This window comes from Sorghum bicolor, chromosome 4, assembly GCF_000003195.3.
Source record: "Sorghum bicolor cultivar BTx623 chromosome 4, Sorghum_bicolor_NCBIv3, whole genome shotgun sequence".
NCBI classification, from domain to species: Eukaryota; Viridiplantae; Streptophyta; class Magnoliopsida; order Poales; family Poaceae; genus Sorghum; species Sorghum bicolor.
This window is the reverse complement of record NC_012873.2, coordinates 9,530,925-9,548,874: the sequence shown is the minus strand read 5'-3', so window position 1 is coordinate 9,548,874 and position 17,950 is coordinate 9,530,925. Positions and strand designations below refer to the sequence as shown.

The following is a 17,950-nucleotide window of genomic DNA, read 5'->3' as shown; positions in this document are numbered from 1 at the left end:
GTTGTGGAGTATAGGGAGTGGTAGTGTAATGCTTTATGCCTCCATCTATGTAGAAAACTGAGAACAGATTGGACTTGAACTCACCCCCCCTATCTATCCCCAATGCTTTGAGCTTGCCATCAGACTCTGATTCAACTCTGAGCATGATTTTCTTGAAACACTCAAGAGCCTGGTCCTTTGACCTGAGCATCTACACCCACATATACCTGCTGCAATCATCAACTACCAGCAAGAAATAGGATGCACCCCTAATGATTTAGGGGTAATATGCCCACACAGATATGCATGTACAAGTTCCAACACCTTTTCTGCTCTATAACTTGACATTTTTGGAAATGGAGCTCTATGCTATTTTCCTAGGACACACCCATCACAAACTTTCTCAACTCTAGTTACAGTTGGCAATCCATTCACCATGCTTTTAGTACTCAGATCATTTAGAGCTCTAAAATTCAAATGCCCGAACCTAGCATGCCACTTCTAGGACTCATCTTCAGTTTGTGATAGTAGACACACAGGAGGGACTAGATCAAACTTAGCAAGGTACAACCTATTGCCAACTCTAGGTGCTGAGATTAACAGTGTTCTTTCCTGATCAAACACACATATTCTGCCATTTTCACCAACATACTTAAAACCTTTTTCTTCTAACTCACCCAAACTAATGATATTGCTTCTCAATGCAGGAATATAGTAAACATCAGTTAGGACTTTGTGACCTCGGTGGCGATCTTGCATCACCACAGATCCCATACCTTGGATTTGAACGCGTGATCCATCTCTAAAATGGACTGAACCATAGACCCCATCATCAAGTTGTGGCAGCATCGCTCTTGAGCTTGTCATATGGTTGCTGGCCCTAGTGTCCAACACCCACTGACCTTCAGGGACATCCACAGGTACTACCTTTTCTGAGAGATGGACGTAGTGTGGCCCGTGCACGACGTCGCAGGCCGCCAGCATTTTAGCGCCAGACTGGTCTACGCCGCCGATGGCAACATTTGCCTCCGGCTACCCACCATCCTTCTTCTTGTCCTTCTTAGGCCGTTTGCAGTCTTTGGCCCAGTGACTGTAGATGCCACAATTTCGGCATTGGCCCTTCCTCCTTAGCGTGCCCTCGAAGGTCAGTTTGACCTAACCTGAGCTGCCGCCACCTGAGCGTGTCGCCGCCTTGCCCTTCGAGGATCTCGCGCCTGCACCGCTCCCCCAGCTTGGCCTTGGGGTGGAAACAATGTTTGTTCTTCTCTAGCTAGTCCTCCTCCGCGAGCAAGAGTCGTCCCACTTTGTCGATGATGTGATCCACCTTCTCGTCGAGTCGATCTTCCGCCGCGTGCAGACGCCCTACCAGCTCGTCCACTGTCAACTCCTTGAGGTTGCAGAACATCTCAATGGAGATTACCACTTGAGCGAACCTTGCCGGAATGACGCGCAAGAACTTCTTGATGACGCGCACGTCTTCCACAGTTTCACCTAGGGTTCTGAGATTCCTGGCAAGATTTGTGCTCCTCAAGCCAAAATCTTCAATTGATTCACCCTCCCTGAACCGAATGTTCTCAAATTCTCCCAAGAGTCGCTGGGCATTGACTTCCTTCACTCGATCGGCCCCCAAATGCATCAGCTTCATCACCTCCCATGCCTCCTTCATGGTCTTGTGCCGCCCAAGATCCTGCCACATCTCCTTCGGCACTGAGCGCAGCAACACGCTCATAGCCTGGCGATCTTGCGCGCGCTTCGGGTTGGTGCCTGGGTCCATCACATCCCAGATCTCCAACGCTTCAAGGTTGCATTGCATGAGCATTGCCCACTCGGAGTAGTTGTCCCTTGATAGCATCGGCCACATGAGGCTGCTCTCCTTGATGCCCCCAAACACTTGACTCTACATCTCCCATCTTGTTCACCAGTGACCGGCGAGGAACGATGCGGACTTTCTTCAGTGGCGAAAACAGCAGGCTCACAGAGCCGCTATAGAACATGCACTCGCTTTGATACCACGTGTTAGGGCTAGCGACACACCGACGCTAAGAACAACACCGGCTCCGGCGATGCCCGGAACCTGGTGATCGCGAGCTGGATGGCGAGAGCACACACGAGAGAGAGTGGAGTTTTCACTGCAATGGCGTACCTTTTTTCTGATGCATTTCGTGTTCTTAAACTTGGGACGTGATCCGCATTCCCCACCACGATCAGCCGCTACACGGTGAACCTTATTTTGCGGCACCCGTGCGACATGCACGGCGCGCTCACCATGGCGGGGGGAAACACCCAGGACGCGGTCACGATGCACAGCGTGCAGCCTCCGCTATGCCCATGATTCTACGTGCTAACTAAACACACACCTAATGCACCTACATGTGGATACAATGTTTGACACAATTACATGTTGGTCGGGTGCAACAGCGGTAGGCTCTAGCAATTGGAGAGGTTGTTCCGCTGATACCCCCCTAGTCTTGATGTCGCCATTTGTAATGGAGAGACTGTCTCAGAAGTCATAGAACTGCGCTGAGGGAAGCCCTTTGGTGAACACGTTCGTGAGCTACCGCACTAGGAACATGTGTGACACGGAGTTCACCGACCGCGACCTTCTCCTTGACGAAATGTATATCAAACTTGATATGCTAGGTTCGTTGGTGATGTACTTGTTTACAAGACATGTAGACTGAAGAGATGTTGTTGCAGAACGTCACTGTCGTGGTGGTCACTGGGCAGAGCAGTTCACCGAGTAGTTGTCGTAGCCAGGAGCATTCGGAGACGGCGTTGGCAATGGCGTGGTACTCTCCCTCGGCACTAGACCTCGACACAGTGGTTTGGCGCTTTGACGACCATGATATCAGGGAGGAGGAAGATGTAGAAGCCGAGTCGGCGTCCAAGTAGGCGGAGATTGTTGGTGTTGAGATGGTGCACAGCTGAACTCTGAGGGGGATGGTGCCTTTGACATACCGTAGTATGCGTTTCAGCATCATTAGGTGCACATCTCGTGGTGCATGCATATGTAGGCAAACCTATTGGACGGCGTAGGTGATGTCGGGTTGCGTGATGGTGAGGTATTGGAGCACGCCGGCGAAGCTCCTAAAGTTCATCACGTTGGCGATGAGTGCCCCCTCGGTCGCGGAGGCCTTCGGCTTCGTGTCAGCTGGCGTGGGCACTGGTTTACAGTAGGCCATGGCCGCATGTTGAAGAAGCTCCTCGGCGTACTGAGCTTGCGAGAGGAAGAAGACGGTGGAGTTGCGATGAACGCTGATCCCGAGGAAATGATGAACCGACCCCATGTCCTTGACGGTGAAGACGTCATGTAGGCGCTGGACGATGTGTCGAAGGAGCGAAGTCATCGACACGGACAGGATCATGTCATCGACATAGAGCAGCAAATACACCCTGGCGCCATTATTGTTGTAGACGAACAGGGAGGTGTCTACTCTGGACTGCATGAACCCAAGAGAAGTGACGTGCGCGACGAAGCGTTGGAACCACGCTTGTGGTGCTTGATTAAGGCCGTAGAGGGAATGGGACAAGAGGCAGATGTCGTCTGGCCTTGCTGGATCGGTGAAGCCGGTGGGTTGCTCGCTGCACCAGGCAGGAATGCGTTGGAGACATCGAGCTGGTGCGCCGGCCAGCCCTTGCTGGCGATGAGTGTGAGCACCGTTCGTATGGTGGACGGTTTGATCACCGGTGAAAAGGTTTTCCTGAAGTCGATGCCGGGACACTGATAGAAGCCACGGACGACCCATTGAGCTTTGTAGCGCTCAAGGGTCCCGTCGGGCTTCATTTTATGTTTAAATACCCACTTGTCGGTGATCAATCGTGTGCCCTGTGGTCGTGACACGAGGGACCATGTCTTGTTGGCCTGTAATGCATCAAACTCAGCTTTCATTGCAGGATACCAATTTGGGTCCTTGATGGCAAAGCGGACGCTACGAGGGACCGGCGAGATGGTGTTGTCGACGCTTGCCTCCAAAGCGTACTTGGGGTTTGGCTTGTAAATGCCAGGACGGGCGTGGGTGACCATCGGATGGCCAGTCGGTGCGACGGTGGTTGCTGGTGCAGGAGAGGAGCCTGGTGTCGGGGTGGATGGAGTCAACATCATGCCTAGGGAGGATGTAGAAGTCGCTGGTGGTGTGGGTGCAGAGTCCACGTTCAAGGGAACCGCGGTCCCGGTGTTGTCGACCCCTGCTGCTAGGGCACGTCCTGGGCGCACAATCCGTGCGTGCTTGGGGTGTGCGATCAGCTTGATGACGAGGTGTGCAGGCGCCCGCGCTGTGGGTCCGTGGTTCAGTGTGTCGTCGTTGTCTGGGTCGTCGATCGTTTATCATGGTGGGCGCAGCTCAGGTTGGCCATCGATTTGTCAAAAAGGGAATACGCATGCGTCAAAGACGACGTGATGTGAGGTGATGACGCGGCCGGTGGTGATGTCGTTGCACCAGTAGCCGCGGTGACCCACTGGGTAGCCGATGAAGACACACGTCGTCGATCTCACGGCGAGCTTGTGAGGTGCGGTTGCTGTCATGTTGGGGAAGCAGCAGCAACTGAACACGCGCAGCTCAGTGTAGGATGGTGGAACACCGAAGAGCATGGAGAATGGCGTCGTGTTGTCGGTGGCTTGGCATGGCCGGCGGTTGCTCAGGTATGTCACTGTAGCAAGTGCTTCTTCCCAGAAAGCCTGTGGAGCTGCACTGTGAACTAGCATGGTGCGTAAACAGTCATTTTAATAGTGCATAAAATCCTCTCGGCTTTCCCATTCTATTGAGATGTATAGATGCAAGAGAGGCGCAATTGTGTGCCAATGGAGGAAAGAAGGAGGCACGTAGCATTGGAATCGTATTCACGGCCATTGTCAGTCTAAAAAGCTAGAATGGGGAGATGGAATTGTGTGTGAACATAGGAGATGAATGCTCGAATGGTTTGGAACATGTCTGATTTGTTGCGCAGTGGCACAATCCATAGGTAATGGGTGTAGTCATCTAGAAACACAACATAATATTTGTACCCAAAATGACTAAGAAAAGGGGAAGTCCAAACATCAGAGTGAACAAGTTGAGTGAACGAGTTGAAATGGAAAATATGAATGTGATGCTGAATCATTAAAAGGTAAACGTGTATGCTTGCCCAATCGACAGGAGGAGCAAGAGTGAACATCAACAAAATGACTGTAAAATCTTATTGGTAACTGGGCTGCCAGGATGACCCAGCCACTGATGCCACAGTGAGGTTGCCGAGGATGCAGTGAGAGCTTGATGGTGAGGCAGCCGTAGGGGGTAGAGGTCGCTGCTGCTCTCACATCGGAGCATCTCCGCCCTGGTAGGAAGATCCTTGATGGAGAAACCAGAGGGGTCAAATTCAATAGACACATTATTATCACGGTTAAGATGGCGAACAGAAATTAAGTTTTTGATGAGTGATGGAGAAACAAGAACGTCATTTAGGTGAAGATAAGAGTTGGCAGTAGGAATGAGTGTTTGTGCTCGGTAAGTTACAGGCAGCTGAGCACCATTGCCTACTGTGATGGAGGAAGAGAATGGGCGAAGAACAGATGGGGGAAAGTTACCAGCTAAAGAAGACATGTGCGACGTTGCGGCGGTGTCGAAGTACCAGTCGGACATGCTCTAGGGTTGCTGGTGATGACCCATGGACTGGAGGGTGGCGTAGAGGGCACTGTTGTCGAAGGCGCCGTCGGGCAGTTGATGATAGGCTATCGTCAACTGTTGCGGCTGAAACGATGGACAAGGCCCGAGGACGCCGGCATGGGGAGCGTGGAACGGCATGGACCAGGCCTGCACAAGCCCTACCATGGGTTGTTGGGGGCGTTGGAGTTGTTAGATCGGGGACCACCGCCATTGTCGTTGCCGTAGTTGTGGCCGCGGCGATGATCGCCACGGTTGTTGGAGCAGGAGTTGTCATTGCCGTTGTTGGAGTAGTTGTCACGGCGAGGTGCGCTAGAGGAGGAGCCCTCCTTGTTGCCGGACTGCTCACCATGAGTGGCGGTGAGGGCTTGAGTAGCCTCGGCGGCAGCGTCGTGCTGGATGCTGACCTCCTCGAGCATGAGGATGGAGCGCACACTCATGAAGGTGTGCGGAGGGTACTTGGCGGTGATGACCGGCTTGATGTAGCGGTACTTGGGGTTGAGCCCGCGGAGGAGGTTGAGCACCTGGCTTGGCTTGGAGATGGGGTGACTGATGTCGGTGAGCTGATCTGCAAGGCGCTTGAGCTTGGTGCAGTAATCATTCATGGTGCAGCTCAGCTTCGAGGTAGATGATGCACTGGAGTTTGTTGTCACAGAAGACGTTCTCGATGGCGTGCCATAGAGAGAAGGCATCCTGGCGGTCGTGACGAATGATGTCGAAGACACCTTTGGAGACCGTGGTGAGGATCCAATTGGCGACACATGAGTCCACCATGCGCCACTCACCATCGCGCTCCACAAAAGGGGTGGTGGAGCGAACATGGCTAGTGAGGCCAAATTTGCCGAGCCTAGAGTCGAAAAAGCACCGCCATTGTCCATAGTTGCCCTCCTCCATATCGAGGACAATGAGGACATGATGGCAAATAGAAATGCCCTAAATGGAAGAGGCGATGGTGGGGGCGACGAACTCATCATCAGAGGAGTCACAGGAGAGAACAAAATTGTCCATGGGTGCAGAAGCGGAAGTAGAGGCAAAGGGATTCATGAGGATCTGAGAGTAGGCTGATACCATGTAGAGTGGAGAGGATCAACTAGATGATTGTATTGATCTCATACAGTGTACATTTATATAGTGCAATGCCTCTCTGACTATGAACACACACATGCACTACACTAGAGTGGATGAACGCGAGCCTCGGGTGAGTGGGCGCCGTGAAGACCGGGTGCGCGTGTGTGCGCGGCTGAGCGTGCTTTGCGGAAGCCATTGGTGTGGCGAGTGCGCAAACGTCGTTCTTAGGTGCTGATCTTTGGTGACGCGGTAGGCTCTGGCCGTTGGAGAGGTTGTTCCGCTGACAAACATGTCAACAAGTTGTCGTGCACTGGGAACGTGGGTGACACGGAGCTCCCCAATGGTGACCTTCTCACAGATGAAGTGAATGTCGAGCTCTATGTTCTTGGTGCGCCAATGATGAGCGGGGTTCCTAGACATGTATACAGACGATATGTTGTTGTAGAAAACCACAGTCGTGGACGGGACATTGTAGAGAAGTTCATCGAGAAGGTGTCATAGCTAGGAGCACTCGGAGACAGCATTGGCGATGGCACGGTACTCAGCTTTGGCACTTGATCGTGAAATCGTGGTTTGCTGTTTGGAGGACCACGAGATGAGCGAGTTGCTGAAGAAGACACAAAACCCAGATGTTGAACGTCGAGTATCGGGACAGCCTGCCCAGTCGGCATCAGAGTAGGCAGTGATCGTCAGCGTTGGTGCACAACGCGGCTGGATGCCGAGACGTGTCGTGCCTTTGACGTATCGGAGGATGCATTTTAGCATCGTCTGGTGAACGTCCTGTGGCGAGTGCATGTGGAGGCAGACTTGTTGCATGGCATAGGCGATGTTCGGATGCATGATCGTCAAGTACGCCAATGCACCGACGATACTCTAGTAGGTTGTGGCGTCATCGATCAGCTTGTCATCGTTTGTCGATGCCTTAGGCTTGGTGTCCGTAGGCGTGGCAACTGATTTACAGTTGGCCATACCAGCTTACTCCAGTAGCTGTTCGGCATAAGAAGATTGCGATGGGAAGAACCCTGCTGCTGTGCACCGAACGTTGATGCCGAGGAAGTGACGCATTGGTCTCATGTCCTTCACAGCAAAAGTGTCATGGAGTCAGGTGATGATGTGCTGAAGAAGCATGGTCGTGGATGCCGAGAGGATCATATCATCGATGTACAGTAGAAGGTACACCGTCGCGCCATTGCCATGGTAGACAAAGAGGGATGAATCAGACTTCAACTGGACAAAGCCCAGGCTAGTGACATGACCGACGAAGCGGTCGAACCACGCCCGTGGTGCTTGGCACAGACCACAGAGCGACCGAGACAGTAGGCAAACATCATCTGGCCAGCGAGGATCGACGAACTCAGTGGGCTATTGGCTGTACACCTGCTCCTACAAGTTGCCATGGAGAAATGCATTAGAGACATCTAGTTGATGCGTCGGCTAGTTGTGTGTTGCCACGAGCGTGAGGACAGTGCGAATCGTGGCACCACTGGTGAGAATGTTTCCCCAAAGTCAATATCAGGCCATTGTTGAATCCCCGAACAACCCATCGAGCCTTGTAGCGCTCAAAGGGTACCATCTGGATTCATCTTGTGCTTGAACACCCACTTGCCTATGATGACACGGCGCCAGGTGGTCACGGTACGAGAGTCTATTGACGGTCATTAACTCATAAATCCGACCGTCAATTACTATCAAAAATAGGTAAATTTGGCAAACAAACATCACATATGCATTTATTTCTAACCTAGTTCCACATGTATTTGGAAGATTGTATTTTTTACAGGACGTGTGCACAAATACATGAGGACACCACAAAAAGTCGCTTTTTAATGCAAGGTTACGCTATCAAATAACCAAGACGTCAAGTGAAGTTTCTCCAGAGCAATTCCCCAGACGCAGCCCTCATGAGAAGAGGCCCAAGGTCCAACACGTGAAGCTGGAGGCCGAGGGGCGCCACCTAGGGGTTGGCCGGCTGAGCCCTCTCAGCACCGCCTTTGTTGTGTGGCTGCATGGCGCTCCCTGGGGTCGGTGGATTGAGTGCTTATGCACAGATTGTGGGAGAGCATCGCCTCGCTCACCTGTATAAATAGGGGGCAGTACCCCCCCTCTCAACACACACCAACACTTGAGCCATTCTCCATCTCCACTCTCTAGTTGTAGTTCTTTTATTTTATTGTTAGTAGAAGAGTAACCCAAAGCTACCTTGGAGAGCTTGACTCCTTGGAAGAAGGCCACTTGGGGTATGAATAGAATCATGAGTTCTTCCAAGTTCATTCTCTCATTATTTAATTAGTCATGATTATGAACTAGAGTATAGTTGTGATGTTATGCTATTGATATATGAACTAGAGTATAGCCTATGTGTCAATAGAGTGACATCATTAACATTGTGCCTAATAAATACATTTCACTTAATTAAAGCTAGAGTTAGGTTGGATGTGGTGGTTCATCGCACCACAAGGTGTGCCAATTCATAACTTGTTGATCCGTAGGGTTGGAGTCACGGGGTGAGTTGGGTAGACTCTACATACGTAGGCTAGGTGCCTGGGTATGGAGAGGCAGGTGTCTGCATGGCCCTTGCTTTAGTGAGGTGGACGACGGCAGGTGGTGACAACCCTGTAAGTCCTTGGCATTCCCCCTGTTCGTTTGAGATGTAGGAGTCTAAATTGGCACGACATTTGCTGGCAGACTAGTACGGCATGTTCTCTTGATCCATATCACACTTAGCACTAATCCTAATTATGTGAATTGTATGAATATTAACTAACCGTAACATGACTATACTTGATTAATGCATGCTCGTCTAGAAATCTTATTTTATTAGTTTCTCTTTTATTTATCATTTGAGATGAGCTCATTTGTGTATCCACTATCTCTACTATCAATCCCCCTGTATGAACAGCTAGTTAAATTGCATAGCACTACTATTCATGATCATATTAGAATCTTAATCAAATGCCTTCCTTTGGGAAAATAAAAATAACGATACCTGAATACTCACTGGGTGAAATGCTACAAACGATAGCTCCGTACGCTTGCAGATTAATATCTAAAAGAGATCAGGGAACTATCAAGGTCAATACTAGTGACAGTACTATACTTTAGTGATGTCTCTAAGTAAAATCGACACCCGACATTTCTGGCACAGTGGCTGGGGATAGGCTCTCTGCCTACTCCTAGTGACTATGTTAAGAAATGCCAACAAGCATTTCTAGCACTGTTGACGGGAAAGGCATAAATGATTAAGATTCATAATGATATGTTCATAATAGTATGCATGCAAGATAGCCATTGACAGGCTAAATTTGCTTGTTTTCTCCTGTGGTGGGTGAAAATAGGGATAGTGTACGACCAGGTCCGATCTGCCGAAGAACTTCGTCGACAACCCAAAGGCGATCCTGAGGAGGAGTCATACACGAACCACTTCCTCCCGCACCACATCTCCTGCCACATCTCCTCCACCGATAGATGATCTCGTCCACCATGCACCATCCGCTACTACTGTTATGGCCAAGACTCTCCGTGAATACTCTGCTCGCGATGTTGCCAACGTGCCCACCGAGCCTACCGTCGACACTGGGAACGTAAACTTTGAGCTCTGCACTGGCCTCATCACGATGGTGCTGGCAAACCAATTCCATGGTTTGCCAAGTGAGGACGCAAACGTACATCTCCAACACTTCCTCAAGCTCTACGACACCATAGTCATCAAAGACGTCGCACCTGCAAGCATAAAGCTCTGTCCATTTCCCTTTTCCCTTGTGGGAAAAGTGAAACAATGGTTCTACAAGGAAAAGGAAGTTGTCAACACGTGGGCCAAATGTTCCGCGGCGTTCCTCGCCAAGTTCTTCCCCATTAGCAACCCCAATGCCCTAAGGGGAAAATTTTCCAACTTCCATCAGAACACCACCGAGTCAATTCCAGAGGCATGGGAAAGACTACAAGACTACATCCAAGCATGCCCATACCACGGCATCAACGATTGGTTAGTGCTCTAGTATTTCTATGATGGGCTAACCTAGATGTGTAGGGGCACATTGATGCTGCTGCTAGAGGAGCCTTCCTCTCCCTCACCATCAACAAAGCCACTGCACTGATCACTAAGATGGTGACGAACCAGAGCTAGGGGGAGGAAAGGAAAACACAAAAAGGAATGCATACCATCATTAGTGAGCTTAGGTACTTCATTGTGTTGGGATAAGTGCTTGGTTAGTTTAGTGTTAGTATTCAAGCTAAGGAATTTCTCTATCGTCTGGTTAGGGTGTATTTACTCTAGAGCTCGGGTAAAGATAGTAGGAATATAGATTAAGCGTGGTGCTTAGGCTATAGGCTTACATTCAGATATGGCTAGACCCACGATAGCAGGGGTAGCACCAGGTGGTGACATCCTTGATTGCCTACATATTCCCCCATGTTCGGTCTAGTTCTTAAAACGTAAGGCTCGTACATCGTGCCTAATCAACTCTCTTGAGTGAGTTTAGGATGCGTACGCCTCTTTGCTTGACTTGAATAATTAGTGCTATCCTTTTACTGAGTCCCCTAAATCTACTACCGCTCTTATTTATCTTTTAACCCCCTCAGGCTAGTTGGCAGGTTAGTTTGGTTATCTTTTATTTTATCTTTTACCCACATATTGATTACCCATCCATCCATTCTTGCTAGCCAACCCATTCCTTACCAATCCTAACTCTGATCATTCATTCTTATCCAACTTGACCACATCCCCCTAGCCTTCCTTTGGGAAATTATAAATTTACACCTAGCTACTCACCAGGCGAAGTGCTACACACGATAGTGTTGTGTGCTTGCAGATCCCATCTATCTAGGTAGATTGCGATCACTCCTATTGGCCCTATTAGTGTTGAGATTGACAACCCCACTAGGCATTAGTAGACTAGCCAACTCTAGCCTCACCGTAGGTGTAGCTAAGAACAACCGACCCGGCACCTCTAGTACCACTACTAGGATAGTAGTTAATCTCTGTCCTCTACTAGTGTTGCTAAGAAGTGCCAACAAACATTTCTGGCGTCATTGCTGAGGAACTAGACTTTGTGTCTACCTTTGGTGATCGCGTTAAGATTTGCCAACACGACCCTGATGTTGTCGCAGAATGAGAAGACGGTCTCGTCGAAGATAATGTGTTGAGAGGTGATGACGCGCCCCCTCGCAATCTTGTAGCAGGTGTAGCCACGATGATCCACCGGATAGCCAATGAAGACGCAGGTGGACGAGCATGCGGCGAGTTTATGAGCCAACATTGCGATCGTGTCGGGGAAGCACTAACAGTAAAAACACGCAACTCATCGTAGGACGATGCCACACCGAATAGGAGCTCGTAAGGTGTCATGGTTCCCGCGGCACGGAAAAGGCAGAGATTGATCAAGTATGTCGCCGTGGCGAGTGCCTCGGCCCAAAACTCCAGTGGTGCTGCACTATGAATCAACATTGTATGCAGAGAGTCGTTAACAGCATGGAGGATGCGCTCAGCTTTCCTGTTTTGTTGCGATGTGTAAGGACATGAAAGGCGGGGTTGGGTGCCGAGGGAGGATAGGAGGAGGCGCATGGCATTGGAGTCATACTCTCGGCCATTATCGATCTGGAAGGCAAGGATGGGTAGACGGAACTGAGTGCGAACATAAGAAATAAATGCATGGATGGAAGGACGAACATCTGATTTATTGCGTAAGGGAATAGTCCATAAATAGTGAGTATAATCATCAAGAAACACAACATAATACTTATATCCCGAGTGACTTAACATAGGCGATGTCCAAATCTTAGAATGAACTAACTAGAAAGGGAAAAAGGACTGTGATGTAGAATCATGAAGCGGCAGGCGAGTATGTTTGCCCAGTCGACATGCAGAACATGAATGTGCAGCAGATTTATTACATCGGAAAGAGAAATTATGCAAAATTTGAGTAGTTGCTGGAAGCCTAGAACACCTGGGTGTCCAAGTCGCTGGTGCCACAAGGACATCACCGAGGACGCGTGAAGGGCTTGATGGTGTGGGAGGCAGAGAGGATAAAGATCGCTGCTGCTTTCACATCAAGTAGGAAGATCCTTAATGGAAAAACCAGAGGGGTCAAACTCGATAGAAACATTGTTATCGTGAGTTAAACGGCAGATGGAAATCAAATTTTTAACAAGCAAAGGGGAAACGAGAATGTCATCGAGGCAAAGCGAAGTTGTGGCTGTAGGAATGAATGTTTGTGCTTGATGTGTGACTAGCGCATGAGCACCATTGCCTACTATAATGGTAGAGGAGGACGATCAGAGAGTCGAGGGAAGAAGGTTACCAGGAGAAGAAGACATGTGTGATGTCGCATCGGTGTCGAAATACCGGTCGTTGGTGCTCGGCAGATGTTGTGGCACGCCGAAAGAATGTAGCGCCGCGTACAGAGCGCTGGTGTCGAAGGCGTTGTTGGGGTGGGAGGAGGACGCTGCCATTGCCTGCTGCAGCTGGAATGGGGGCAAGGTCCCAGAACGCCGGCTCTTGGGGCACAGAAAGGCATGGGCTAGGCCTGCACCATGCCTTGCCATGGGTTGTAGCCTGCGGCCCATGGCGTGGACTGGGTGTTGGAGGCATTGGCATTGGGCCGTGATGAGCCACCGCCGCCGCCACGATCGTGACGCCGCTCAAAGCGATTGTTGGAGCGGTTGTTGCCGCCACCATTGCCGGAGCGATTGTTGGTGGAGCACGGGGTAGGAGAGGCAGAGGACCTATCTTTGGTGCTGGAGGAAGCCAAGTTGGTGTTGGAGGAGCTGCCAGAGTGATCGCCATGGGACGCGGTGAGCGCCTGACTTGCCTCGGCGTTGGAGTCGTGCTGGAAGCTGAGCTCCTCGAGGATTAGGAAGGAGTGGGTGCTCTGCAAGGTGTGCAGCGGGGACTTGGAGGTGATCACCGGTTTGACGTAGCGGTACTGGGGGTTGAGGCCACAAAGGAGGTTGAGCACCTAGCTTGGCTCGGAGACGGAGTGGCCGATGTCGCGCAGCGGATCAGCGATGCGCTTGAGCTTGGTGCAGTAGTCATTCATGGACATGTCACCTTGCTGTAGAGATCGCAGCTCGGTTTCGAGGTAGACGGCGTGCTGTAGCTCATTGTCCTGGAAGAGCCCCTCGATGGTGTGCCAGAGGGTGAACGCGCCGTGGCGATCACGCCGCACGACGTCGAAGACACCCTTGGAGACGGACGCGAGGATCCAGTTGACGACGCATGAATCGATCACGCGCCACTCGCAATCGCAGTCGTTGGACAGAGTTGTTGTGGTGCGCACGCTAGCCTACAGCCCAAATTAGAAGGTAGAGTAGAAATAAGTCAAGGGTTTTTTGGTCTAAAGATTAGAGGTGAAGAAGTGGCGCCATTGTCCGAAGTTGCCCTCGTCCATGTCGAGGATGACGGGGACATGATGACAGATGGAGAGGCTTTGAATCTGTGCAGCGGAGGTGGGGGCGGTGGAGAAGCTGTCGGAGGAGGAGGAGGAGGAGTGGACAGAGGAGGGCACCATGGGAGCAGAAGAGGAAGTGGAGGCAAAAGGATTATGTAGGATTGAAGAAGAAGCTGATACCATGTATATAGTAGAATTGATCAACTGGACACTTTGCATTGATCATATATATCTACATGTATAGTGTTACATCATTGGCCTTTAGCCATGGCTACACATGAGAGCCGCGAGTGTGCCCAGCGGCGCGGGCACCGTGAAGACCGGGCATGCGAGAGTGTGGTCATCAAGTCTTAGATGCGGCATGAGCGCGGCGTGGGCGCAAGTTCTGCCGGTAGATAGTTGAGATCCTAATATCCTGGGCACTTAGCCGTTGTTGATCCGAGTCTGCTGACAGCCTAGCTCCTTGTATGTCTACAGTATGTCTGCAGCAGCAATGCTCTCTACGAAGGGGGAGGAGGGGGTAAAATTATAAAGAGGGGACGAAACGAAACCATTGCGGTTCCAGTCATGGTTTGGCAAGGGGGTGTTGCCAGTGGCAGTGGGTGATTCATTGTTGGGCGGGAAGGCAGAGTGCACGGCTTCTTGCACCACGGCGGCGGCGATGGCGAGAGGCGCAGTAGGGTTAGGCATGCTCGACACCAGCTCGAGTAGCCATGGCACATGCAGTTCACACTCCGCAGGAGCTTAGGTTCGTCCCAGGTCCTTGATTTACTGAACGGTTCAGACATGAAATTAAAACTGAAAACATGAAGGGAGACAACGTGTGCGTTCTTTTTGTGAAAGTGGAAAAGTGTGTTTTGATAATTATTGTATTTTTATTCTGATGAACAGTAATGGTATATATACAAAGCAGTTGCTTTTGTTAGTGACAGAGGACGAAAAGGTTTCTTGGCGCCCAAGAGGCCTAAGCGGTTGTTGGTAATTAGCACATGCTAATTACGTGTATTACAATAATTGATCATTAATTAATTAACCTAATTAATCTTAACACTCCCCCTTGATCAATTAATCTTCTTATGGGCACCGTTCCTTGTTCATTAGTAAATGTCTTGAAGCTTTGGAAAAACTCTGTGGAAAAAATCCAAAGTATATCGATATACTAGGTAAAACTCCCTAAAACCCAGTGGGAAAAATAAGGAGAAACACAAAATCAATGTTAATAGACCCTTTAGGTGACCTAAAGACTTAGTCTAAAACAATTTGACCAGATATCGAAACGTCAAATATTATCCTTGAAAAACCTCAATGAGGAAAAATAGATAATATGACAATTACCTTGTGTTACTATTACCTCATTAAAAACTTTATGTGAGAAAGCTCTTAATAGAGTAAAACTCATATAAAGGAAAAAGAGTATAATATAATGATGAAGTAGAATATCTTTTAGAGAGATTCTCCCCCTGATCTTTGCAAATCTTTAAGCTTTCTCATACCAATTCCATCAACACATTTCTTGAATGTGGAGTATGGTAGAGATTTTGTGAAAATATCTGCTAGATTATCACAAGATTTCGTTTGCAAGATCTCTATTTCTCCATTCTTTTGGAGCTCATGAGGGTAGAATAATTTGGGAATAATATGCTTAGTCATATTACTCTTAATATATCCTGCCTCCATCTGAGTAACACATGCCGAATTATCTTCAAAGATAATCGTCGGTGTCTCAGCTATACCAATAATCGTCATTGTGTTATGTGGTGAATTACTCTGCGAAGCCATATGCATTCGCGTGATGCTTCATATAAAGCAATTATTTCAGAGTGATTGGTAGAGGTGGACGTTAGTGTCTGCTTTGAAGACTTCCAAGATATTGTTGTACCACCTTGTAAGAAAACAAAGCCCGTCTGGGATCTACCATGATGTGGATCTGATAGATAACCAGCATCTGTATATCCTAACAAAATTGGATCTTGATTTCTGCTATAGAATAAACCAAGATCTTTTGTGCCATTAAGGTATCTAAATACCGTTTTGACTCCTACCCAATGGCGTTTTGTAGGTGCAGCACTATGTCTTGCCAGCAAATTTACTGCAAATGCAATATCCGGCCGGGTATTATTAGCAAGATACATTAGTGCTCCTATGGCACTGAGATATGGGAAATGTGGTCCCAATATCTCTTCATCCTCTTCCCGAGGTCTAAATGGATCCTTTTCCACATCTAAGGACCTTACTACCATCGGTGTTTTTGTTGGATATGACTTGTCTATATTGAATTTCTTCAATATCTTTTGGACATAGGTAGATTGGTATATGAATATACCAGAAGGTAGGTGCTCAAGTTGTAAACCCAAGCAAAATTTGGTTTGACCTAAATCCTTTATCTCAAACTCCGTCTTTAAATGATGACGTACTTCATCAATATTGGGTCCATTGCTGATAATATTGAGGTCATCAACATAAACTGATATAATACAGAATCCAGTTGATGACTTTTTAATGAAGACACAGGGACAGTCATCATTGTTTGTGTATCCCTTTAGCTTAAGGAATTCACTTAACCGATTGTACCACATTCGGCCTGACTGCTTTAAGTCGTATAATGACTTCTGCAACTTTACGCAATACATATTGCGATTTGCCTTAGGGTTCGGTATACTGATTCCATCTGGAACCTTCATGTATATATGCGAATCTAATGACCCATATAAATATGAGGTCACGATGTCCATCAACTGCATAGATAGACGATTTTGTACTGCCAATGCTATTAAGTATCAGAATGTTATTCCGCTCATTACCGGAGAGTAAGTTTCGTCGAAATCAATGTCAGGTCTTTGCGTAAAACCTTGTGCCACTAGCCTTGCTTTATATCTCACCACTTCGTTGTTTTCATTCCTTTTGCCGACAAAAACCCATTTGTATCCCACATGGAAGATACCAGGGGTGTTGGCATTACAGCCAAAAACACTTCCCTTTTATGAAGCGAGGCAATCTCTGTTTGAATTTCTATCTTCCAATTATCCCAGTCCGAGTGCTTTTTGCACTCAGCTATGGACTTGGGATCTGTATCAGTTTGGATGATGTTTGCAATTTCTTTAGACAAATAAACGTCGACAATTATGGACTTACGATTGTAAGATTCTCCAGTCTCAGTGAAATTTATAGAAATTTCGTCTACCCTTAAAGATTCATCATGATTTCCCAAGATGATGGATCGAGGGTTTTCAGCTGTTCCAGCCTCAGTGTTTATGCGCATAACTGAGCTAGTTGATGGATAATATGTGTCCTTTAGGTGTCTTTGCTTGTCAATAGTCAGATCCTGTTTATTGAAAGTGCTTCTCCCCCTTTTTTTACCAAATTGGGGTTGAGTGGTTTTATTAGGTACCTCCACTCGTTCGGACACATTCCTTGCAGGATGTAGAGACTTTGTGACACCTTTGTGATCAATGAAAGCGTCTGGCAGATTGTTTGCAATATTTTGCAAATCAATGATACTTTGAACTTGTAGTTCAGTTTCTGTAGTACGTGGATCAGTAAATGAGATGCCTTTAGCATCCCAATCTATTTCCTGGCATTCTTTTTGGTACAATTCTGTAACAACCCTAAAAATTACCAAATACAAAAATAGCAACTACAAAAAAAATTTATGAAAATATCCCATGATTGATGAGTGGCATGTAACAAGCCTCACCACATTGCATTTATTTTTATTATATTGTCACCCTAGGATTTTATTGCAAAAGCATATACTCTTATTGCATTATAACTCATGACGGTGATTTGGAATTTTATTTGGACTTTTGTATTGTAGTTCAATTTTCTAAATAATTATTTAAGTGATAAATAATTATTTACTCTATTAAATTACTATGTTAAACT

General features: G+C 48.2%; 2 protein-coding genes across 2 annotated transcripts; both read right to left on the bottom strand.

Annotated features, from left to right (window-relative positions):
- Positions 7,185-7,523, bottom strand: LOC110434728 (uncharacterized mitochondrial protein AtMg00810-like). Its single transcript, XM_021459441.1, has one exon. It carries the CDS (start codon positions 7,521-7,523, stop codon positions 7,185-7,187), a length of 339 nt encoding a protein of 112 aa, XP_021315116.1.
- LOC110434727 lies at positions 13,199-14,188 on the bottom strand. The gene is made up of 3 exons (XM_021459440.1): positions 14,087-14,188; positions 13,655-13,963; positions 13,199-13,549 (listed from the first exon to the last, which is right to left on the bottom strand). Exons 1-3 carry the CDS (start codon positions 14,186-14,188, stop codon positions 13,199-13,201), a joined length of 762 nt encoding a protein of 253 aa, XP_021315115.1.